The sequence below is a fragment of the Rhinolophus sinicus genome, linkage group LG02 (genome assembly GCF_036562045.2).
Source record: "Rhinolophus sinicus isolate RSC01 linkage group LG02, ASM3656204v1, whole genome shotgun sequence".
Classification (NCBI taxonomy): domain Eukaryota; kingdom Metazoa; phylum Chordata; class Mammalia; order Chiroptera; family Rhinolophidae; genus Rhinolophus; species Rhinolophus sinicus.
The window spans coordinates 3,327,904-3,353,585 of NC_133752.1; the positions used below are offsets into that span (position 1 = coordinate 3,327,904).

Below are 25,682 nucleotides of genomic sequence, written 5' to 3' on the forward strand. Positions count from 1 at the left end.
CGTAGTCCCACCAGGGGAACATGAGCCTGTAACCCCGGAGGCAGCGATCAGCGCTCTATAGTATTTCTCCACCTTCAGATCACACCTCTGCCTCCGAGGGCAGCGCGCAGGAGACAAAACCGGGAGCCCCTGCACAACCCATTCTGGATCCATCAAAGGCAATGCTGGTCAGTTGCAATGAAACACTCATTTCACAGGTAACACTGTTTCCACTAAACATCAGACAGAGAGGCAGTGTTTGCTTCCTAGCCATTCCTATGTGTGGAGCTCCGTGGGGCAGGCGGGAATGGAGCACGGGAGGGAAAAGCACAGACCTCGCCAGCGCTGCAGCCACGGAACCAGCTCCGCTCCGGAGACACCTCTTTGCAGAGGCTCTAAAATACCATTTCAAAAAGTCTGTCCCTCTCATCAAACCATTTTTTTTCTTTTTTAATTTTGAAAACACAGTAAGGTAAACACTCTCTACGCAGGTGGACCACATCTGCGAAGCATGCTTTCTTGGGTCTCACCACCTGGGCAAATTGGGTGAAATAACAATTTTAAAAGATTCTGCTCAACAAACTGCCCTCAAGTGAATGTCTGTGTGGTTTTCAGAGATGATGCTTTCGAGCGGAGGTGAAACCAAGCGCAGAATCCCGGCTGAAATCTTTGGCCCTGTGGCTGCCTGCTGAGAACCAAGGGAGCAGAGGACATTTTAAGACACTTCGTGCGCCAAGCACTGAGAACAACCAGAAAAATGGTTTTACTTCGCACTTGGTTACAGCTCTCACTCCTGTTCTGAGTTGTGTCCTGGTGAGGTAGGATTCTTAGCGTGTCACCTGCTCCCCAAGCCAAAGGGTGGGCTGCTTTTCCAGAGAAAACAGTCTCCTTCGACTTCCCATTCCAGCTTACAGACGCTCAAGCCACTAATAGTGCTGGGGTTTCCGCCTCCTAAGGGTCTGCCAAGTGCCAGGCTACACCCTGCTTTCAAGGAGCCATCCCTGCCCTCCCCTTTCCCAGTGGCCAGAGGAGAGATGTACCTCCACTTCTGGAATCCCCCACGCCCAGCCCCCCATTCCCAAGTCCCTGTCTCTCCTGGCATTCACCTGCCAGCAGCCAGGGTACAAGCCCACCCACTCAACCCAGCCACTGTGCCCAAGGAGGAAATCAGGCCCCTCTGACAGCCCCCCTTCACTGTCCCAGCCCCGCTGGTCCAAGGCCCCTCCCCACTCTCTCCAAGGAAATCAACTGGTCCTCAGGCTCTGTGCTCAGAATGAGGGTGGGTGGGCTAGGTGTCTGTGAGTCCTGAGTCACTGGTCCCACCAGGGAGGCTGATGTCCACCCCTCAGTGTCTCTCCCTTCTTTCACCCCCACCCCCTTCCAGCAATGAAGCTAAAAGGACAAAGGGACACAAGCTGCTGGATCAACAACCTCAGCAGGTGAGGTGGGGGCCGGGCTTAGATACCTGGCTCGAGGGGACTGACTTTTCATGTTTGTTTGTTCCTTTGAGTTGCTGGCTTCCGGGTTACCTTTCAGTCCCTAAGTTAGAGCTTATTACATGGGACACAGTTTGTCCTTGAGTACTGGGGAGCAGTGTAGGGCTCGCCCAGCTGCATGTCTGGGCTCTGACCCCTCTCTCAGGATGCAGATGGGGAGGGCCCTCTATGGGGAGGGGGAGCCTGGTTGTCCACTGCTGGCCGGGGGGCCCAGGGAGTCAGCTCCACACCCCACCCCCACCCCCACCCCCACCCCCAGGCCTGCTAGTCTGACTGAAAAATGTCAGAAATGACCAAAGACCAGAGACTTGGTGGGGGGGGGGGGGGAGAGCAGAGCACTGAGCTCTGGAACAGTCAAGCCCATCTGGGCTGCCCACTGCCCCCAAATCCTCATCCACCCACACTTTCTCTCTTCCAGCAGAACCCCCCCCCACCTTGGAGGAGCCCAGCTAGCTGGACAGAAGAAGGGGTGAAATGATGCCCAGCCTGGGTGGCACCCCTTTCCTGGTGAGGGAAGCGCCTGGACCCCCACTCCTCCACTGCCACAGTATGCACCGGGCCTGGCCCTTCAGTGCCTCCTCAGAACTTTGGAGAGCAGTGGTCAAGGAGAAGAGTTGGGGGTCAGCCACTGAGGGGAGGACCAGCATGAACAATGGAAGGGAGTGAGCAGATTCCCATCTTTCCTCCCCATACAACCAGCCACACACACACACACACACACACACACACACACACAACTGCCACCTCTCTGCACCCATCCCTCTCCCAAAACTGTGATGACCTGCTAGGGCTGCTGGGAGATGACCTCAAAGTGACCACGGGGCATCTCGGGTGGGCGAGCAGCAAGGTAGGAGAGGCGAGGCAAGCAAAGGCCCTGGGTGGCCTCAAGCCCAAAGAAGCAACACCCAAAGGAGGGGGCAGGATCCCCGCTGGGTAGGAACCACTGCTGGCGGAAGGAGGCGCCGGAGGACCCTAACAGAGGTGGCCTTGCCGGGAAGGGGGTGTCGTGTTGAACTTCCAGCTAGAGCAAGGCCAAAGTGGTGAGGAAAGCAGGGGCGGGCACGGAGTTTCTGACCGCGGGTCTCGGAGCGCAGTGTGGCGCCCACACCCACGGGTGCGCAGATCTGGGCGCATCCCGGTGCGTCTGGCGGCGAGTCACACCACGGGAATCCGGAAAGGGGTGGCCCCAGAATCAGACACCACGCTGACCGGGAAAGTCCTGGAACCCGTGGAAGTGCTGCGAGCCGGGTACCGGGGAAGACCATGGAGGAGAGGGTCTTGGAGCCAAAAATCCCAGAACACACGGCTGAGCGGACCAGGTGGAGTCTGAAGGCGACTGAGGCGCGGCACCGACTTCGGGGGTGATTCTAAAGGGCCTGGGGCGCCCCAAAGTGGCCACGGTCCTGAAACCTCTGGAGACAACCCTCAACCCCCATAACCTGGGATGTGAGGGCCAGTGGGGGCACCCCCAGAGGTGTCTCAGGGTCCCGGGAATCTGCGGGAATATCCCCCGAGGTGAGGCAGGGTGCTCACATATCTGGGGTCCTCTCCCCAAGTAACCGGTGGCCAGAGGCCAGTAGGGGCGCCGCCGAGGTGACTCGCGTCCCCAAGTATCCCAGAGCACCCGGGTTGACCACCGGGCGGTCCGGAAGTCGAGGGCTTGGAGGTGTCCGGGCAGGGGCCCCAGGGGGCGCGCAGAGGTCACTTACGCTGCTGTTCTCGCCCGTCCAGTGCACCATCGCCTGGTTGTGCGTCGCGTCCCCCTTGAGCACGAACGACGTACTGATGAGCGAGACCTGCGCTGGCGAAGCCGCGCTGGTCACTGGCGCCGCCCGCGCCCAGCGCCCCTGGCCCGCGGCAGGGGCGCCGTCCTCTCCGGGACCCCGAGCGGGACCCCGGGCGCCGGACTCCGCGCCGCGCGCCTGCCACTCCTCGCCGTCACCGGGCAGCGCGCGCCCCGCGGGCAGGCTCCGCGGCGACCGGGTCAGCCAGGCGCGAGGACCCAGGCGCCCGGGCTCAGGGGAGCGCCCCGCCGCCCCGCAGGCGGCCAGCAGCAGGAGCAGCAGCAGGAGCGGCCGCAAGCGCGGCGAACGCGGCGGCGGCGGCGGCGCTCCGGGGCTCCGGGCTTGGGTGGCGGGGCTGGGGCCCTTCGGGGCGCGCGGGGGCCCCCGATGCGCCATGGTCGCCGAGGGGCGGCGGCAGGGCGGTGCGGGCCAGGGAGACCACGGCCGCGAGAGCGGAAGGGAGCTGGGGAGCGCGAGCGAGAGCGCAGAGAAAGGAGCGGGCGAGGGGAGGGAGCCGGCGGGAGGAGGGGACTCGCCGCTTCGCCGACGCCACCGCGCAGCCGAGGGCGCACCGCCACCTGCCGGCCGGCCTCGCGCCCGCCGGAGCAAGCGCCAAACGCTCAGGCCCGAGCCCCAGGGCCTGGGGCGAGGCCCTCAACCCCCACAGAGCCCTTTTCTCCCCTCCTTGTTCCTTCCTCCGTCTCCCTTTCTCCCTGTCCTTACTGAGCAGCTACTCTGGGCCAGCCACGTTCCGGGCACTGGAATACGGGGGGCAACGACCGCCAGGTGCCAGGCCCTGGAGCTGCCAGTCTGATAAGGGACACAGACCACTCCCAAGTGGACACGTTTATAAACAGAATAACTCCAGAGAGCCAGGATGAGGACACAGTGTGCGTGGGGACATGTTCTCCTGCAGGGGCCAATGAAGAGCTGACAGGGGAGACCGAACCTGGGCCATAAACATCCAGGAGGGCACTGTCTAGGCGGCAGGAGGGCACTGCAAAGACCCTGAGGTTGCCCCCAGCAGAACCCACTCCTCTGGCAGCCACTATTGTGACTTAGGCTTCAGGACTTGCAGACAGTGGCTCTATGTCCCAACTCCAGGGGCCACCCAGGGGCAGCCCCTGAACATAAGGACAGATGCCTGGATAGAAGGAGGGTCCTGAGGGAGAGGGTGGGGGGCCAGGTCTCATCCAGGGCAGAGCCTGGGTGTGAAGAGTGCAGGAAGTCCCAACCCAAGGTCACAGGCTACTTTATACAGATTCCAGTATAACTTAATAGACCTCCCACCATGTGCTCCATATCAGCCCCAGGAGCGGGAGTTTCTCCAAGGCAAGGCCAGGGGCCACCCTGCTTCCATCCTTCCCCAGGGGCATTAGATAAAAGCTCAGCTTCCCTGTTCCACCCACCTCCCAGCTGTGTGTCTTTGAGAGCCTAACAGGACAGAGAGCACAGCCTCAAACATTTGGGAGAGATAGGGAGTGAGGGGTCCACTCTGGCCCCCAAAGAATTGAAGCACCCAGGCCCTCTCTGCTGCTTGCTCCCACCCCACCCCACCCCCACCCCCACTGCCAGGGTCAACAGAAGGCATAGCCAGTAACTGTCACCAGGGTCTGCACTGTGCCCAGGGCTGGGGTTGGGCATGAGGTAGGTCTGGCTAGAGGTCTAGAGGGTCTCCTCCCTGGAATGCACCCTCGCCCCCTCCACGGTGGAACTTCTCCACCTGTCAGGTTCTGAACCTCTAGCTCAGGAGAGTGAAGGGGAAGCTGCTGTGGGAACACCTGGTCCAGCAGAGACCAGAAAGCGGTCAGTGCAGAGCTGAAGGGAGGGGAGACAGGCCAAGTGGGGCAGCTAGAGGGAGGCTCACAGCGGAGCTGCAGAGTGGCTGGGCTTCCCTGGGGAAAGCGCTGCCCGGCAGCCTAAGAGACGGTCTGTCCCAGCTTGCACAGGCCCCGGGATTTTCCTACACACGGCCTCTCCATCCCCAGCTGTGAAGTCTAATTCCCTGCTGATTGGTCTGGTGGGGCTAGGTTTGGTTTTAATGAAGGAAGGCCTCCAGTATTGTCCTCAAGAGAACTTGACAGCGACAAGTTATTGAGCACCTACTGCGGCACTTTCCTAGGGACTGGCTGTGTCCTGGAAAAGACAACAAGGCCTCTGCTCTTGGGGAGGTGGGGGGAAGGGTGCAGGTTTTGTATTTAATTCTCACCACCAGGCAGTGGGGGAGGTATGATTATCCCCATCTGACCCAGAGAGGGGACTGCCCAAGGCCACTGGCCAGGCATGTCAGCCAGATTTTCTGGCCCTGAGGTGGCGCTCCCCACCCCCACCCCCACCCTGCCCGTCACCCACATTACTTGTCACCTGTGTGTAGGGCTCAGCAAGGCCGGGAGGAGATATGGGCACAGCCCCACCACCACAGGCTCAGACAGGCCCACATCATCAGTGACTTCATTAAGGTCCCAGCAAACTGAGGGGACAGTCCAGACCTGGGATGCAGGTGGCGTCACACCTCACAGGTGCTCTTTCCAGAACAGTCGCTGCCTCTGCCCTGATAAGGGTGCAAAGCATCCAGAAGAACAGGACGGAATCACCGTTCTCTGAATGCAAAGCTCAGCGTCACTGTGACTCCCCCAGGTCACTCAGCTCACAAACGTTGCTGGACATGGGGAAACGGTGATAAGGAGACACACAAGTTCCCTGTGCTGACAAGGTGCTCTGTCCCCATGTAGATGGACAGCTCCTGAGGCCAAGTCACTTCAGACAGTAGTAAGTCCTCAGGAGACAACAAGGCAGCCACCAGATGGAGACGAAGGGGCCATGGAGTCAGGAAACTCGGAGAACTGAGAAGGGAATGGTGAGGGGTGGCCGTGGGCACGGCAGGAAAGTAGTCCCCTTAGAGGGACAGCCTATGAACCACCAGGCCAGGCCAGAGCAGCTGAGTGTCCAGGGGAGGAACGCAACGGGCTTGATTTGTATTCACAGACTGATACAAAGTCGCAGAGGAGTGAGACTAGGGCATTTTTCAGCCATCACTCTGGCCACAGGAGGACAGATACAGGAAGCCACCTGAGAGGTGATTGTCACGTCCAGTGAGACACCATGGTGGCAGGCACAGGTGGGCAGCGATGCAGAAGGGGACAATGGAGGGAAGCCCACCTCCAGGTACCTCCCACCCCCCTGTGCTCACTCTCCTTAGTGACCGAAGTCTGGGACTCGGGTCTCAGGTGCCAGAGAGAGAGAGGCGGGGAAGAGCAGGAAGCAAACAGGAGCTGGCTGGCAGCAATCAGGCCTTGCACCTGACCTCTGATAGAGAGAGGTCTCCCGGGACCATGGAGGCAGTGGCTGTGGTGCCATCGAGGTAGCCCATTGGCTCAGCAGGCGTCAGGGCGAGAGTGCAGATAGGGGCCCGTTGGTGAAGCCGCTCCAGGCACTGGGAGGCAGAGCCATGTGGGACGCTGGGGGCTGGGCTGGGCACTGGGCGCATGGGATGCACAGTAAACACTCTGGGTTGTAACACCTGATCCGTCGCAGCACTGAGGTCCAAACACAGGGAAACCAGCCCAGCAATCCCCGCGCATGGCCCCCTCCTCCCTGCTCCACGCAGGGCACTGGGCTCCAGACAGAGTCACACTGCTCCCTGCTCCTGGAGAGCTAGTCTGATGGGGGAGGCAGGTGACTGAGCAGACAGTGACATTGGGGAAGCAGGTGCTGTGGGAGGGGCCCGGACCCTGAGGAACTCGGCAGCGGGGGCGGGTCTGGGGCTGCAGGAAAAGGCTGCTCAGGGGGGCGCCCTCCACTGATCCTTCCAGGTGACAGCAGCGTCTCACGGAGGTTAGCACGTGTGGGGTGCCTACTCTGGGCCAGGCTCTGTGCTTGATGGAAGAACTCACTGACCCTCACAGCAGCTAGAGATGGTAGGTACTGTCTCCCCAACTTCAAGATAAAGAAGGTGAAGTCACAAAGGAGTTCAGAATATTAAAAGGCCCACATCCCATGGACCAGTGGGTGTCCTAAGCGAGACACGTCCTGTCCTTGTGTGCTGAGCTGCCCCACCTGTCAATGGCACCTCACTGCCCTGCCTCGGTGGTTCCCAGCATGTCAGCCCTGAACCAGCAGCTTCCGCGTTAATGAGAACTGGTTACAGAGCCGACTCCTGGACCCGCCCAGCCCTCCTGAGCCAGAATCTCTGGGCTGGGACCCCAGGATCTGTTTACTACGCCTCCGGGTGGTTCTCACAAGCTCCCTGAGCTTGAGAACCACGGTGCTAACCCAGGGGTCTGGGCCGGGATGTACATTAGAACCACATGGCAACTTCAGGAAAACGCCGATGCCCAGGCCCCACTCGTGCCCTCCGGGTCCCCGGGTAGAGCCCCTTTACTCAGTCGTCCCGAAGCTCCCGTGATCTGAGTGCACAGTGAGCCATGAGCCCCTGCCCCACAGCACGGCTTTTTATAGGGATTCCTGCGAGGAGGACAGATGCCATCACCTGCCACAGGACTGGACCCCGATCGAAGGTGCCTTTCCTGACAAGGGGAGTCCTTGCACCCCAGCCCAAACCTTTTAGCTTCAAGGTCCAGACTTGCCTCCCATCCCCCAACAATGCTCCTGATCCAACTTGTATCAGACTGCTCGCTCACGACACGTCGGGTGTTTTTTAAATGATTGGGGTCTCCAGTGCCAGCATCTTCATTTATCTTCACAAACGTGACCAAGCTCCACCTGTGTGGCTCCCCAAGCAGGCCGGCCTCAGAGATGGTCAGGGACTCTATGAGCGGTCCTCTCTGGGACGCTTGGGGACCCAGCAGGAGGGAGACTGAGGGGACCGGCTGTTGGGGTGCCGCCTCCACGGAGGGGAGCCACACCCTCAGCGGCCCAGCCTGGCCCCCAGCAAGACTAAGAAGTTTGTGCGGGCAGGGGCAGGAGGCCTATGATGGCTTGCAGAGAAGTCTCCTAATGACATTCAGCAAACTCAGGAGTTAGAGTGGGGGACAAAGACGAAGCACTACAAACCCAGTAGCAGGTCAGCAAGGGAAATGGAGCAAGGCCTGCGGACCGCTGGTCAGGGTGTTAGCTCAGGTAACTGCAGAAGTCTGATACGGAGACTGAAGGGAACCGTTGTCCAGACGGAGGAAGAAGAAAGACCCCACCGTGAGACGGCCGGGGCTGGCAGCTCCCACCCAAAGCGGCAGCGAGCCAGAGAGGGAGGTGACGGCAGCTCCGCGGTTGTGGGCGCCCTTTCCATCCCCTGGAGCAGCGCCGCTGTGGGCAGCCCGGTGTGAGAAGCTGGCCAAGCAGGAGGCCCAAATCGGACAGAGACGGGGTGACACTCCACCATGTCCAGCCATCTGGGTTCTGCTTAACCAGAGACAACGCATGGTTGATGCATTCATTTACTGAGCACCTACTATGTGCCTGGCACAGTTCTGGGCCCCAAGGTGGGCTCCATCATCATCTCCTTTCCACAGGAGAAACTGAGGCACAACACAAAAAGGCAGAGGGCCTGCCAAAGGTCCCATAAGCAGCAGGGATGGCAGCGGGGGCTCTGACCCCAGCATCTGGACGAGGAACCTGTGCTTCCCCATGTACCAACGAGTTCCCAACGGGTAGGGCGGACGTGGGTACCCTCCTCCCCGCCAGGCCCCTCGGCCTCACAGGCCTGACCCCTGCTGAGAACGAGGCTCCCAGTGTACAGCAGGGAAGTTCGTGGGGCCTGTGCCCGGGCCTGCCCCAAGCCCACCTGCTCCCAGCTCTCTATGTACACACACGCGCTATGGGGACAGAGGCAGGGGCGGGACCAGGCCTGGCCAGTGCTGCAGGCTGGGGGTGATTCCTCTCCCCCCAGCCCCCTTCGTACTGGGCTGGAGTGTGGCTTAGAAGTCTGCCCTCAGCATTAGAGTTCATGGTCACCTCCTGATGGGCACCGGGGAGGCCTGGGAAAGTGGCTCCGGTGGGTCCAGGGATCCCCCGTCAGTCCGTCTGGGGTCAAAGCCCAGTTCGGTCCCTCCAGTGGGCAGGGCAGGGAGAGGAGGGCTGGACATTGGAGGGACATACCGCCAACCAGAAACTATCTTTGGGGTTCTTGGGGGCCTCAGGGAAGACAGCCGAGGCCAGGGGTTCTGTCACTGAAGCCAAGTGCACAGGCCCTGACCTGCAGTAGGAACCCAGAAAACACCTGTGAGGGAAGGGACGGAAGAAGGGAGGAGGGAAAGGGGGCAAGGGGGCAAGGGAAGCATAGGCCAGCCTTGGGGGGCCCGGCTTCTCCTCTCACCCTCAGGGCTGAAGGTTCCCCACCCCTCCCCATGCACCACACGGTGGGGGCAACTGGGGACAGAGGGGCCCTTGTGCCGACTGTTACTCTGATTTTAGAAACAAGGAATCAGAGGCCCAGAGAGGCTGAGTGAGCAGCCCTGGATCACACAGCTGGAGGACAAGGGAGCTCATAACAGGTTTCAGAAGCGCCTGTGGGGATGTCAGCAGCCCCGCCTCAGAGGGGCTGCTCTGCGTCTGAGAGCCTGTCACAGGCAGAGTGGAAGAAATGAGCTCCCAGGGGCAGCTGCGCGAGGCTGCAGCCGGCTCAGTCCGGGCCCTGCCACTCCCCGGGTACATCCCTGAGGCTTTGTGCCTCGTCGTCCTCGTCCTCGTATGTCGGTGACAACGGTAATGGCACCTGTGCAGAGACGCGAACATGTGAAATGCTCAGGAGCTGCAGAGAGAAGGGCTTCACGGGGACAATGACAGAAGAACCACAGTTAGTCCCGTCTATGTCACGCACACCTTATCTATGTGACAAGGTGACGGTCCCTGACAGTCCATTCTGAAGTCTTCAGTCCAGTCCCCCAAATGCCCCAGCTGGGGTGCAGTGCATATTCATTCATGAGGCAAACATTTCCTGAAGCTGGGGGCTGACCAGTAAGTCCCCCAGATGCTACGTGGGTAGGTGGCCCTGCTGGCAGGTGCCACCCTCTGCCAGCAGAGCAGCCACCCTGGCAAGCACACTTCTCCATTCCAGCAGTTCTGCTCTTTCAACTCGCAGCCTGGCCATTCGCCAGCTGTGTGCTCGGGGCCTCGGTTTCCCCATCTGTAAAATGAGAGGGTAGACTACATCGGAGCTTCGAGGGCACACAATCCCCAGGAGGTCCCTGTGGTTTTAGGAGACGCCATTGACGCTAGCAACCCTCTAGGAGAGTCCCATGGCATTCGCATATTAAGGACTGAAAAGTTATGCAATTCCAAAACCTGTTTGACTTTGATTCATTCCATTTTACCCCAAGGCTTGTGACCCCACGGTTCTATACTGCCGCCAACTGCATCAACACCCTAGATAAGACAGGCCATTATGGAAATATGCGCTGAGCATGGCAGAGGAGAGAGGGAAGAATTTATGCAGAGAAAAATACTTAAGCAGGTCTTGACTGACGAGTCGGGACCCCGTGGAAGTAGAACAGGGCAGCACACATGCGGGACAAAGGTCCACACAGGAGTGGCACTGGCCCTGGCTGCACAGGACACAGTGGCTTTGAGACTAGAGGAGAGAGCAGGCCCAGGGGCCACAGGTTGTCCCTTCTTCTAAGGTCAAGGAGAACCTACTAGAATTTTCAAGAGAAGGAACAACGTGATCAGATTTGTGTTTCAAAAATTCTGGTGTCTTCTGAAAGCTGGAGCTTGGAAGAGAGTCAGGGAGACCAGCTGGGGCCGTGGCGTTGGTCCAGGTGAGCGATGGCAAGTGCTGAATGAGAAGTGAGAAAGAGGGAGGAATCAGAAGAGACTCTGGGGTACCTGGAGGAACAATGAGGCCACTTGCCTAGTCAGGGAACAAATTTGGAGGAGAAGATGGCTGTTCAGCTCTGGACATGCTACCCGGAGGCATTAGTCAGGCTAGGCTAGGCTGGGCTGCCGTAACAAGTGAACCCCAAACTTCAGTGGGATAACCCAGGAAAGGTGACTTTCACTGATTCACAAAGCCTGGTGTAGGTCAGGTGCCCTCCTCCATCTTGTAGCTTTGCCGTCTGGAACATGTGGCCTCCAAGGTCACTGTGGCAGAAGACAGCCCAAGAACCACACAGCATGTTCTGTAGGGCGGACCTGGGAGTGGCTCCTTCGCTCACATCCCATTGGCCAGAGCCCGAGTTCACGGCCTCAACCTACCTACAAGGGAGGCTGGCAAGTGGAGGGACGTGTGATATCTGGCGAGCTCCAGAGGCCTTTGCAATTGGCGACCAGGGGAGTATCAGGGCTTGAGACATAGTTTTGGGCATGATTGTTGAATGATATCACTCAGGAAAAAAAGAGAGAAGGAAGAGGGAAGGATGAGATGAAATGGGTAACTCCAGAAATTCCCCTGAGGTGGTACTTAGGAATTGCCAGAGGATGACTCAAGATTTAGTCCAAATCTGTTTCCAAATATCCGATTGTTTGTTGTCATATAGACAAGACATCCAGATTTTTTCCTGACTTCTCAGTTTCCATATGGTTCCTTGGCATCGCACAGGCAGCCAAAAGCAGCTGGCAAGCGTTTAAGTACCGTGCTGCTCCACATTGCTCTGGAAGGCCAACGGCCTCACAATGATACATTTGTCGGGAGGAGAGGTCTTCAAAGCCTTCAGTTTTAATCAACATTTTGAAAGAGGACTCACAGTATTCTTGCCTTTAAGATTCATTTCAGAAACCAAATTTCTGCTACCAAGCTATTCAACATGAGATCGATTTTTTTATTTAAATGCTTTCCACATGTAAAAATTTTTTCACAAATAAAGTTTTGGTTGAAAATCATGGTTTGGGGGATTTCAGCTTGGAGGTTAATTCAAACTCACTGTTTTCTCTGGAAAGGGCTACTGCCTTTCTCCAGACTGACAAAGAAGCTTGGGGTGGTTCTGCAAAATGGACCTGCAAGGCCCTTTCCTGAGGACAGTGTCTCCACGCTGAGATTATAAGGGTCACGACACGGACTGTGTCAGTTTTTGTCCTCCACTTATCCTCAGGGCTCAGCACGGTGTTGAGCACACAGTAGGCACTTAACAAGTATTGGGTGAATGGCTGGATGGATGGATGGATGGATGGATGGATGGATGGACAGATGGATGGATGGATGGATGATGGATGGACAGATGGATGGATGGATAGGTGGGTGAATGGATGGATGGATGGATGGATGATGGATGGGTTGATGGATGGGTGGATGGATGGATGGACAGATGGATGGATGGATGGATGATGGATGGACAGATGGATGGATGGATAGGTTGGTGAATGGATGGATGGATGGGTGGATGATGGATGGATGGGTGGGTGGGTGGATGGATGGATGGATGGATGGACAGATGGATGGATGGATGGATGATGGATGGACAGATGGATGGATAGATGGGTGGGTGATGGATGGATGGGTGGGTGGGTGGATGGATGGATGGATGGATGGACAGATGGATGGATGGAGGATGGATGGACAGATGGATGGATGGGTGGATGGATGGATGATGGATCTGCTGCATTGAAAACTCCTAGAAATTCAGACTTCTAAATTACAATTGCTGAAGTGAACAGCAAGTTGGTAGAAGTGACAGAGCACTGGACTGGGAGTCAGGAGTACCAGGTTCAAGTGTCAGAGCTCCACTGATTGAGCTTTGAGAGCTTGGGAAAATCCCTTTCCCCGTGGGTGATGCCAGGCTTCTCCTCTGCTAAGTGAGGTCTCATCCACCTGGCTAATCTTCATAGCCTCATATCCAGCCCTTCCCCCATCCATTTGCCCACAATACTGCCAGTTGGAAATGCATTTCAGGGAGGCAGAACTTCCACTACAGCCAAGTGAAGAGGCTGGCCAATCCTCTCTCCAAAAATCAATTATAAAACTGCACAAATTGATAAAAACAACCATTTCCACACTCTGGAAATCACCCAAGAGCAGGCAACAATCTGAGAAGTGTTTATGCTTGAACACTGCTGAACTTTAGGTAGAAACGGTGGGAGTCTGCAGCATTTTGGCCCAGGGCGGCTCCCACACCAGCTGGGTACACTAAGAGATTCTGCAGGGGGGGGGCAAGCCATGAGGCCCAGCAGCTGCAGTGCCACACGTGAAGGGGGGTCACACAGACGGAACAGTGAGTGACATCTACGTCTAGTGGCACTGTCATAGCAATGATTGGCTTGAGGACTGTGTGGAATGGCTAAGGCTGTGTCCCTCTGGGAAAGGCCTGAGCCAGCCACAGGCTCCTAACTGACGCTAGGGCCATGTGTATGCACATAGGAAACATGAAAAGTAAAAGCCAGGCAGACTTGAAAATGCCTAAATTCTGAATGTGATCCTCTACCCACACACAGGTCTTTGACAGAGGACAGAAGGCTTACTAGCTCAAGGTGCTTAAGAACGATCTCTAATACTGGCTGACCTCTAAGCTAGGCATGTACAGGGGCACAAAAGCCACACTTAAAAATAAAAATTAGAAATTAAAAAAAAATAGCATCAGCAGCCACATACAGCAAGGGAGGCAGATTGCACAGCTTCAGACCAGGTAATTATTAAACAAAAAAACATATGAACAAGCCAAAAATATCAACAACTTTCTGGAGGAAATCAAAATCCAGAGCTGATACAGCATATAATCTAAGATGTCCAGTTTTCAACAACAAAAAAAAATTATGAGAAATGCAAAGAAACTGGAAAATATGACCCATACTTTGAGGTGTAGGGGTCGGGGGAAGGGAAAGCAGCCTTTGAAGATCCTAGAATTTGCATTTGGTAGAATTTGAAGGAGCTATTGTAAATCCGATCAAAGAATTAAAGGAAAGCATGATAATAATAAATCAACAAATAGAAAGTTTCAGTAAGGTAGAAGAAATAATATAAAAACACCAAATGGAAATTCTGGAGGTGAAAAATACAATAATGAGGAAAGTTCACAGATGAGCTTCAATGGCAGATTTAAGATAGCAGAAAAATCCATTAGCTTAAACACAAAGTAATGAAAAATATCTAATATGAATAACAGAGAGAAAAAAGAACAGCACCTCAGAGAATCACAGAACAACATCAAGTACAACATCCTACGTGCAACGTGAGTCCCAGAAAACAGGAGAGAGCGAAAGGGGCTGCAAAAACACTTGAGGAGTAATGTCCAAAAAATTTCCAAGATTGATGAATAACTTTAAACATCCAAGAAACTCAACAAGTCCCAAGCAGGTTAAATACAAAGAGATATACACCTAGACATATCATAGTCAACCTGTTGAAAGATAAAGAGAAAATCACGAAAGAAGAGAAAAGAAACTCCTCATGCACTGAGGAACAATATGATTAACAGTTGGCTTTTCATTGGTGGGGCGAGGCGGGAGAGAGGACAGTGGAATGACATACTGGAAGGGCCAAAAGAGAACAACCGTGAACCAACAATTCCATATCCAGCAAAACTATCCTCCAAAAATAAAGGTGAAATAAAGACATTCCCAGATAACAAAGATAGAACCCACTGCTCACAGACGTACCTTACAAGAAATATTTAAAAGCAATTCTTGCAGGTTGAAAGGAAATTATACCAGACAGTGACGTCAATCCACAAGAAGAAATGAAAAGCACCAGAAGTGGTAAATACAAAGGTTAATATAAAATACTCCATAAATACTCTCTTAAATTCTTTAAAAGACATAAGCAATAATTATAACATTGTACTGTTGAGTTTGTAATATAAAAAGATATATATGACAATCATAGCACAAAGGAGGAAGGAATGAAGTCGGAACCGTTTCCACACCTGATTGAAAGTGAGCTAGTATTAATCTGAAGTAGATTGTGAGACATTAAAATGTATTTTGTAGTCCCTACAAATTACCCTCTAAGAAAATAATTCAAAATGTATGGTTGTTAAAAAAAGAATTAAAATGGGACATTAAAAATATTTATTTAACACAAAAGAAGGAAGTAAAGGAGGAACAGAGAAGCCAAACCACCAAAAAAAAGAAAGAAAGAAAGAAAGAAAGAAAGAAAGAAAGAAAGAAAGAAAGAAAGAAAGAAAGACAGACAGACAAAACAACCAACCAAAAAAAAACCAAAAAACCCACAGGAGAAATAGAGAAAACTGCAAAATGGTTAATGTAATGAAATATAAAGTACAGTAAATGTGAATAGACTAAGTATCTCAATCAAAAAGCAGAGGTTTTCAGACAGGATAAATAAGCAAGATACAAATATATACTATCCACAAGAGACATAACTTAGATTCAAAGACATAAATAAGTTGGAAGTAAAAGGATAGGACAAAGATACACCATAAAAATAATAACCATAAGAAAGCTGGGAGTGATTATTTTAATATCAAACAAAATAAACTCCCAGACAAGAAATATTACTAAACACTAAGAGGGACATTTCATGATGATAAAAGGGTCAATCAATCTCCAGAAGATATAAAAATTATAAATACATTACCCTGCACAAGAGAGCCTCAAAATACATGAAACAAAAACTAACAGAATTGAAGGGACAAATAGACAATTCAACAATAACAGCTGGAGATGTCAATATCCCACTCTCAATACTACAACAACTAAATTTTTAAAATCCGCAAGGATATAGAAGATTTTAATACATTATTGACCAATACAACCTAACTGAACCAGGGATTTCAGGACACACACTCTTCCCAAGCAAACATGGAACATTTTCCAAAATATACCATGTGCTAGGCCATAAAATGAGCCTCAATAAATGTAAAAAGACTAAAATCACATAAAGTGTGATTTCTGACCACAAAGGAATTAAATAAGATAGTAACAACAGAAAGAAATCTGTGAAAAACGCAAAACATTTCAAAACTGTAAACATACTTCTAAATAACTCAAAAGTCAAAGAAGAAATCACAAGAGAATTAGAAAACATTTTTAAATGGATGGAAAATCTCCAAAATGCATGGCGCACTGCTTTAGCAACTTCAAGTGCCTAGGGGGGAGACAAGGCCTTAAATAGCTCAAGCTTCTACCTAAATAGGCTAGACAAAGAAGTGCAAATGAAACCAAAAGCAAGAAGAAGAAAGGAAATAGGAAAGATTAGAACAAAAATCAATGAAATAGAAAACAGAAAAGCAGTAGAGAAAATCAATGAAACCAAAAGCTGGTTCTTAAAAAGGTAACAAAATTGGGCCGGCCCGGTGGCTCAGGCGGTTAGAGCTCCATGCTCCTAACTCCGAAGGCTGCCAGTTCGATTCCCACATGGGCCAGTGGGCTCTCAACCACAAGGTTGCCAGTTCAATTCCTCGAGTCCCGCAAGGGATGGTGGGCTGCGCCCCCTGCAACTAAGATTGAACATGGCACCTTGAGCTGAGCTGCCTCCCGGATGGCTCAGTTGGTTGGAGCGCATCCTCTCCACCACAAGGTTGCCGGTTCGACTCCCGCAAGGAATGGTGGGCTGTGCCCCCTGCAACTAGAAACGGCAACTGGACCTGGAACTGAGCTGAGCCCTCCACAACTAAGATTGAAAGGACAACAACTTGACTTGGAAAAAAAGGCCTGGAAGTACACACTGTTCCCCAATAAAGTCCTGTTCCCCTTCCCCAATAAAATCTTAAAAAAAAAAAATAACAAAATTGAAAAACTTTCAGCTAGACAGACAAAGAATAAAAAAAGACACAAATTACTGAAATCAAGCATGAAAAAGGGGGCATCATTACCAATCATATAGAAATTAAATGGATTATAAAAGAATATGTAACAACTTAATGCCAAATTAGACAATTTAGATAAACGGACACACTCCTAAAAATACACAAATTACCAAAACTGACTCAAGATGAAATATAAAATCGGAACAGACCTGCAACACAGACCCTGAGTTAATAATAAAAAATCTTCCCACAAGAAAAGCCCAGACCTGCATGGCTTCACAGGTGAATTTTACCAAATACTTAAAGAAGAGATAATACCAATCCTTCCAAACTCTTTCAGAAAATAGAGGAGGCGGGAACACTTCCCAAGTCATTTATTCCTCAGTTTATCCCTCCTTAAATTGATACAAAAATCCTTAATAAAATACCAGCAAACCGAATCCAGCAGCATGTAAAGGATTCCACCCCATGCCCCAGTGGGATACATCCTAGGAATCAAGGTTAGTTTAACATCCAAACATCAATTAATGCAATATAGCATATTAATAGAACAAAAGGGGGGACATCACATGATTATCTCACAGAAGAAGCATTTGAAAACAATTCAGTACTCACTGATGTTTAAAAAAAGTCTCAAAAAACTAGAAATAGAACAAGAACCTCCTGAGCCTGATAAAGGACATCCACAAAAATCCACAGCTCCCATCACACTTAATGGTGAAAGAAAAACAATGCTTTTCCGTCTAAGATCAGGAAAAAGGCAAGGATGGCAACTCTTACCATGTTTATTCTACATTTTACTGGAGGTTCTAACCAGAGCAAGAGGTCAAAGTAAATAATCAAAAGAATCCAGATTCAACATGAAGACGTTAAACTACCTTTATTCACAGATGACATAATCCTTTAAGTGGAAAATCCCTAGAGATCCATAAAAACACTAATAGAAATAATAAACAAGTTTAGCAAGGCTGCACAATCCTAGATCAATATACAAAAATCAGCTGCATTTCTATTGTATATACTAGCAATAAACAATCCAAAAACGAAATTAAGAAAACAATCTCATTCACAATAGAATCAAAAGGAATAAAATGCTTAGGAATAAATTTAACAAAAGAAGTGCAAGACCTATACTGAAATCTACCAAACATCACTGAGAGAAATTAAAGATGCTCTAAATAAATGGAGAAACGTCCCATGTTCATGGATTGGAAGACTCAGTATTATCACGATGACAATCCCCCACAGATGGGTATATAAATCCAATGCAATCCTCATCAAAATCTCATTAGGTGTTTTTGTGGTAATTAGTAAGCTAATGCTGAATTGTATATAGAAATGCAAAAGACCTAGAATTAGTAGGACAACTTTTAAAAAGAACAAAGATGGGAGAGTTATACTCCTGATTTTGAACTTACTATTATATTAAGCCTCAGTAATTACAACAGCGGATCATTCGTGGAAGGATCGATGTTTAGATCAACGGAGCAGAACTGAGAGTCCAGAAGTAAACCCTTGCATCTGTGGGTAACTGATTTTTGACAAAGGTGCCAAGACAATTCAATTGGGGAAAGGATAGACTTGTACCCAGAATATATAAAGAACTCTTTCAAACTTAAGGAGAAGACCAAAATACTAAAGCAAGCAATGTCAACAAGGGCAAAATACTCGAATAGACATTGCACCAAAGAATATATGCAAATGGCTAATAAGCAACTAAAAAGACGTACAACGTCGTTGGTCATCAGGGAAATGCAAATTAAAACCACAATGAACTACCACTGCACACCCACTGAAAAAGGCAGATATGGAAGCTACAGAGAAACTAGAATGGTGAACATTGTTGGTGGGAATGTACAAGGGCACGGCCACTTTGGGGGAAAGTTGAGAGTTTCCTAAAAAGTTAGCGTGAACTTTGCAGAACACGTGCAACGTCTCAAAGCCTTAACGCCCTCATCTGCAAAATGGGGGTGAGGATAACAGTGTCCACCCCAGTGGGATGTGCAAGCAATTCTGCTCCTCAGGACCCGCCCCAGAGAAATGAAGCGCCCAGTCACGTGTGAATGTGTGACTGTGACGGCTCACAGCAGCTTCACTCCTAAGAGCCCGGAAGGGACCCATACATGTGGCAGGTGTGACGGGGAAGCGCCATTTATTGTCAGAAGGAATGAAGGGCTCACGCACACTACAACACGGAGAAACGTCGAGAACATCTGCCGAGGGAAAGGCAGCCAGGTCACAACGCTGCGGACCATGACTCCATTTGCTTACAAAGTGCACAGCAGGCAAATGTATAGAACGGCAAGCAGGCCAGCGGGTGCCTGGGGCTGGGGGGCGGGGACGGGGACCGGTTGCAAAGGGCCACAGGCTGGGGTGGTGGACATGACCTACCGCTGGACCGAGGGCGGCTGCACAAATCTGCAAATGTGCTAAAAAATCATGAACGGAGCACTTAGAATGGGTGGGTTATGTGGGGTGTAAATTGTGCTCCGATAAAGCTGTTTTAAAAAAAGAAAGAAATGTGCTTCGGGCTTTCATCGGTCACCCGCTGGCCTCCTGTTCCCTGAGTGCTCACCCTGGGTCGCCTCCGCGAGCTGCTGGGCGGACGAGGGGGAACAATAGTTCCAGAGGCCAACAATCAGCCAAAGGCCACTGCGTGGCGCTGCTTTGCTTACTTCACTCTCCTGTGAGGTGGCCTTGGCTGTGGTCACCCCATTTAACAGATGGGCATGCTCCCAGAGGGGGTGTGTTGACACCTGTACCCGGGGAACTGTCAGAGCCAAGGAGTGCCCAGCCCACACTCCTGAGCCTCACCCCGCCTCCCTGGTCCAGAGCTCGGCTCACACTCCCTGGTCCGCTCCCGCTCATCACCACAGAGCCAGCCTCTAAGCCTCCCCCGGGAGCTGCTTCCCTGTCCCCAGTTCCCATCCATGCCCTCAGGTCCTCATCCCCTGGAGCCCAAGGTGCCACTCTGAGGGGCGCGCCTTTTTGCCTTGCTCTGATTATTGGGGTGCCTGTCCTCTCTACCCCACCTGACCTTGAGGGCCGGTCTGGAGGTCTATGAGCTGACCTGTGTCCCCCAAAAAGATGTGGCCAAGTCCTCACCCCCAGAACCTGTGAATGACCTTTGGGAATAGGGTCTTCGCCAATGGAATGAGTTATGGATCTTGAAATGAGATTATCCTGGATTGAGGGTAGGCCCTACATCCAATGACCAATCTCCTTATCGAAGACAGAGAAGAGGAAGACACAGCAGGGAAGGCCTGTGAAGGAGGAGGCAGAGACTGGGGGACGTGCCTACAAGCCGAGGAACAACGGGGAGTCAGGAGAGAGGCGGTGAGCAGACCTCCCCAAGAGCCTGCAAAGGCACCAACCTGCTGACAGGACACCTGCGCTGTGGACGTCCAGTCTCCTGAACAGTGAGAATGTACCTTCCTGTTGTTTTAAGGCACTCGGTTTTGGTAATTTGTCAGGGCAACCACCGGGGACTCACACAGGCTGCGTGCCCAATTTGTGCCTGTGCCGCCAGCCCCACCGCAGGCCTGGCCCTGGACGGATGCACCAGAAGCAGGTGTGAGTCAGAACCTCACTGTCACTCTGGAGGTCCCTACCTGAGACGGTCCCAGCTGTCGCAGGGGTGGTGTTCTTTTCTAAGAAACCTGCAGGACTGTTTCTGCCCTTCGTCAGCTGCCCTCTCTTTCCTGCAAGCACCTCACCATTTCTAGAACGAGGCTCCTGTCAGCACAGAAACCCGCACAGGAGACAGGCCACTCAGAATGGGTCCCTGAGAACAGAAACCGAGATGTCACGGCAGGTGGGGGGCGGGGGTGGGCTTTCAGTCCCTTCTCGAGCACCCCTGAGGCCTTCACCACATCAGACTGTCGTTCCTGGGAGCCCTGCCTCGTCCTCATCTTGCCAGTTCCCTGTCCCTCTGTCACATGTCCTCCAAGACCACCAGGCTCTCCTTCGTCACTTGGTTGTGACCCAGGCAGCTCACTGGCTTCAGTGGCAGGGCTTCGCCCAACTCTGCACCCTCGCCAAGAGTCATAGCTTCCGTGTGCCATGGGTATGACGCTGGAGGAAGTCAGCAGATCCAGACACGAGGACACTGGCCGAGCCCAACTGGACAGGTGGGGCAGAACCCCATGTTTAGACACCAGGGTGGTGGTTAGGGACCAACTTGTAAGTGGCCCGTTGTGCTAGATTCCTACGGCAGCCAGAACAAATGACCACATACTTGGTACCTTAGAACAACACAAATTTATTCTCTCACAGTTCTGGAAGCCAGAAGTCCAAAGTCAAGATGTGGGCGGCGCCGGTTCCTTCTGGGGGCTGCAGGGGGAAGCCATGTCCCTGCCTTTCCAGCTTCTAGAGGCGCCTGCAATTGTGGGCTCAGGGCCCCTTCCTCCATCCTCACAGCCAGCATCTTCCGGTCTCTCTCTCTGACCTCTGCTTTCCCCATCATTTGTCCTCCTCTTGCCTCCTGCTTCCCTCTCCTAAGGACCCCTGTGATTACACTGGGCCACCTGGGTAATCCAGGATAATCTCTCCACCCCACGACCCCGAGCTTTTCCACATCTGTGGAGTCCCTTTTGCCATATGAGGCGACACATCCGTGGATTAGAGGGTGGCATCCTTTGGGCCATTATTCAGCTCTACACGGCCTCCTTTACCTCCCGCACCCAGCTTCCCTGCCCTGCTCTCCCACGTCTGCCAGGACTCCCCTCCCTCCTCTGGCCAACCCCCTCACACACACCCTGCCACCCTGTGCCCTGCTCGGGGACCTGCTAGTCCATGTGGAGAACTGAGTGATTCCAACTGTCACTCAGTCTCCTTCTCATTGGTGACCGTGAGGAAGTCACTGAACACCCCAGACTCTACCCCGTCCTCTCAACCACGAGTCTCACACTCCCTGCCGTGTCCACTGCGCAGGAAGGAAACTGTCCTCTACTCAGCCCCTTCTTAAGCCCCCCCACCCCCGCCAAGCAGTCAGGGTCCGGGCTGGGGGCTGGGCCACGTGGACATGTGGGAGAAGAAGGGGCAGGACATCAAAAAGCCACTCAAGTCTGCCTGTGGCTTCTGCTCTCCAGGCAGTGGATGGGCAAATGGCTCACGACTTGGCTTCTGCGTGGCCACTCTGTTTCTCCAGGGCTGGTGAGTCCAAGACTTAGATTTAAGAGGAAGGTGGTCCTTTGGGGGCCTTGAATCCGAGACACGTGCACCCACCCAGCACTCAGGGGACCCCACATTCTGGCGTTAGGCGTTTGTATCACAACATAGTCGGCTCAGCTCCCTCAGGCACCCCAAAGAAGAGGAGAAGGGCTTGGCAAGGCCCAAGTCATGTATTTCTGGGTCCCTAACTATTCAATACCATCAAAACCCAACTACTGCTACTCCTGATGCCTCCCCAGTGGGCTGATGTGGGACTGAATGAGACGGAGGGAGCCTTATACGGGGTAAAAAACAAAGTGCAAAGCCGTAATGGACCAAGCGTCCATCGATGGATAAGTGGATAAACACAGTGTGGTCCATCCATACTCTGACCCTACGACACCAGGGGTGAACCTGGAGGACACTGTGCTCAGCAAGATAAGCCAGTCACAAAGGGACAAGCACCGTACGATGCCACTTCTATGAGGTCCCTAGAGGAGTCAGATTCAGAGACAGAAACTGTAATTGTGGGAGCCGGGGGCTGGGTGAAGGGGAATGGGGCGTCACAGTTCAGTGGAGAGAGAGTTCCAGTTTTGCAGCATGAAGAGTTCCAGAGATGGAGGGTGGGGATGGCTGTGAGTTGCTGAATTGCGCTTCTGAAGTGTCCACTTAAAATGGTTAAGATGATAAATTTTGTTATGTGTATTTAACCACAAAGTTTTAGAAAAGCATCTGGATTACCACCACCACCACCTTCATCTTCCTTTATCCCCATCCTGGGCTCAGGCGGGGAGGGCTAACAGTTTCCACCCTCACGCTGCCTCCGGTCCAGTGGGGCCGTCTGCCTGGAGCCGCCATGAGATCAAGGCTTTGTGGGAAATTGTGCCTGATCGATTAGTGATGTCTGCCAGGGGCAGAGCAAGTGTTGGCGGCTGGGCAGCTTGCTTATCGGTCCTGGTTTAAGGCGTTGGGCCACCCACGGTTACTTAACTTTAATAGGAGGATTGGGAGTCACACGCTGACAGGTGGAATTTCAAGCATGTGGATAATGAGAGGAGCCCTTTGGGGAGGGATATGAGAAGGGAGAGGGGCTTTCACGGAGCCCCTCGAGAAACTACAAGAGCGATTCCCAAGTCCACGTGGGGTCAGGTCTGCAGTGGAACCTTCCACCCTCCTGCAGGACGTCTGGCATTCGGTGCAAAGTTGGAGGTGATTTTCCCTGTTTTTCAAATCAATGAAGTCAAATAATGTTTGAATAGAGGGAAGGGCTGCAGGACTGTCCGGCAGGTCAACTTCAGTCGTCACTGGAGATACTGTAGGTTAGAGCGCCAAGAGGTGACTGACCATATGATGGAAACACATTTGTACTAAAAATGTTTTAAAAGCCCTTGTCTTGATTTATATCCCAAAGAAAATATCACAAAGGAGAATGAGTTTTCACCTCAAGTAGCACTTATGCCAGATCTAACTGAATTAACTCTTGTGAACGGGTGGTTTTGCTCTGAGCCTGTGATAAGAACATTAATGAGCATGGAGAGGGTGTTTTATCCTCTGCACAGCACACGTCTTCTGCGGCGTGCTGGAGATCAGCAGGGAACAGGTGGGGGAGGGGGGCTGAGGGCAGGAGTTGCCAGTGGCTGATCACATTTGGTAAAATCGGCTAATTTCAAACACATGAAAAAAACTCATTTCATGGTGCTCTAAGAGGCCTGGCGACCAACGGGCTAGAAGCCGGGTCTCCCGCTCTGTTATGGACCGAGTTATGCCCCCTCCCCCAAAATTCATATGCTCGAGCCCTAACCCCCAGGGGGAGGTATTTGGAGGTGGGGCCTTTGGGAGTCCTTAGGTTACATGCAGTCCTGAGAGTGGGCCCCACAATGGCATCTGTGCCCTTAGAAGGAGAGGAAGAGACACCAGAGAGCCCTCTCTCTGCCATGTGAGGACACAGCAAGAAGGTGGCCACCTACAAAGCCAGGAAGAGAGGCCTCCCCGGACACTAAAACTGCCGGCACCTTGATCTCGTGCTTCCAGCCTCCAGAACTGTGAGGAATAAACGCCAGTTGTTTAAGTCCCTTGGCCTGTGGTGTTTTGTTACGGCGGCCAAGCTAAGACACCCTCTTTCCTCGGAAGTTTGAGTCTGGGGTCTTGCTCAGCCTGGTTGAGACGCCTAGAGGTGAGGTCCAGTCTCCGGCCTGCACTGCCGCTCGCTGACCATGGGTGGCCTTGGGACACGTGCCCTCTCGAATGAAGAGCACTTCCCCCCTCTGGTTTGCCCACCAAAAGCTGGAAGTCTATGGGTAAAGGAAGAGATTCGCCAGACACCAGGCTACTCACAGCTCCCACCACTGCTCTCCCGCCATCCCTCGTCCTGCCTAGTGTTTAGGTGACTCCTCTGCGTACATTTCCCTGCCCCCCTGCCCTGGTTAATTCCTTCCTACTCACCTTTTTCAAGTGCTCACTCAATATCGCCTCCTCCAAGATGCCTGCCCTGACCACGCACACCTTCAGGAGGGTGGTGATGCCCCGTCTTCCCACGCAGGTGCCATCCCTCGGCATCGTCACTGTCAGTGTGCACGTCACTTCTACCGCAGGTCCTCTAAGCTGTCCGGGCCGGAATCTGAGACTTATCCCTTTCATGTCGCAGCATCCAACACAGAAAAGCCTCAAAAGATGCTTATGGACCTGATTTCATTATGGGCTCGCCCGTCACCACCTGCAAACTCAGCCCTATCACAGGCTCCGGGACAGGTGGAAACAGACCCCACCTCAAACCTGGAAGGGTCTGAGGAGCCGAATCCATGCCGGGCGGCTTGTGTTTAGCCCAGAGCCCAGCCTCTAGTTCACAGGTCCTACTACCATGACTTTGCAAAACAAGTCCCTACTCCACAGCTGCCCCAACACAGGTACGGAAGTCCAGCTGTACCCCTGGATGCCAGCCCTAAAATCACTGCCAGCACCAATTCTGGGCTGAGGCCGATGCGAAGCCCATGTCCAGCTCCTTCGGTCTTGAGGTACAAGCATCACTGCCCCATTTCACAGAAGAAGAATCTGAGGCTCCTGGAGGGATCTGCCCAGGCCCCCGTATTAGCAGGTGGCAGAGCTGGGATTGGATCCCACATCTGTCTGACTCCAAAGCAGGAGGATCTTACCCAGTGTCTGGATCACCACCAAGGTTGCTGGGTAAGTGGCAAGAAGGGACTGGGACAGCCAGAAAGAGCCATTGTCCATTTTTCTGGAACTGAGGTCCCAGGACCAGCCCTCCCTGCAGAAGTGCTCAATCATTCACAAAGCAGTGAGCTTTCCTTTTTTTCCTCTCTTGACATTATTCTTTATGTTGACACTTTTAATTGCAAGTGACGGCATCCCCGGCTGCCTGCACAGCAGGGGCAAAGGCACGGAGGCGTGAACTGGCATGACAAATGTAGGAAGCCATTCATAACTCAGGGAGGGGTCTGCCGCGTAGTGGGCGTGAGGCTGGGCTGGGCTGGGGCAGAGCTGCCAATGGCTCACGTCTTACCCTACAGGCCAGTCTCGTCACCCGCTGCCCGCCCACCAAGGGGCCGCGGGATGTCCAGGCTGAGCAGCAACGTCCCTGAACCCCACATGCTAACAGGCGCTATAAACAACACATGGGGGGGGCACCGCCACCACAGGCTGCGCTCAGGCCCGATGGACAGCTGCCA

At 52.8% G+C, this 25,682-nt stretch overlaps 1 protein-coding gene across 2 annotated transcripts in view; it reads right to left on the reverse strand.

Annotated features, from left to right (window-relative positions):
- SORCS2 (sortilin related VPS10 domain containing receptor 2) overlaps positions 1 to 3,775 on the reverse strand; it is a 387,174-nt gene extending 383,399 nt beyond the window's left edge. The window contains exon 1 of one of the 2 annotated variants that reach the window (XM_074320821.1): positions 3,185 to 3,770. In XM_074320821.1, coding sequence (XP_074176922.1) covers positions 3,185 to 3,655 — 471 coding nt within the window. In that variant the 5' untranslated portion in view covers positions 3,656 to 3,770. Of the gene's footprint in view, positions 1 to 3,184 lie in introns of both variants that reach the window. The other variant, XM_019748208.2, reaches the window with a different exon arrangement.
- Between the last annotated feature and the right edge of the window lie 21,907 nt (positions 3,776 to 25,682).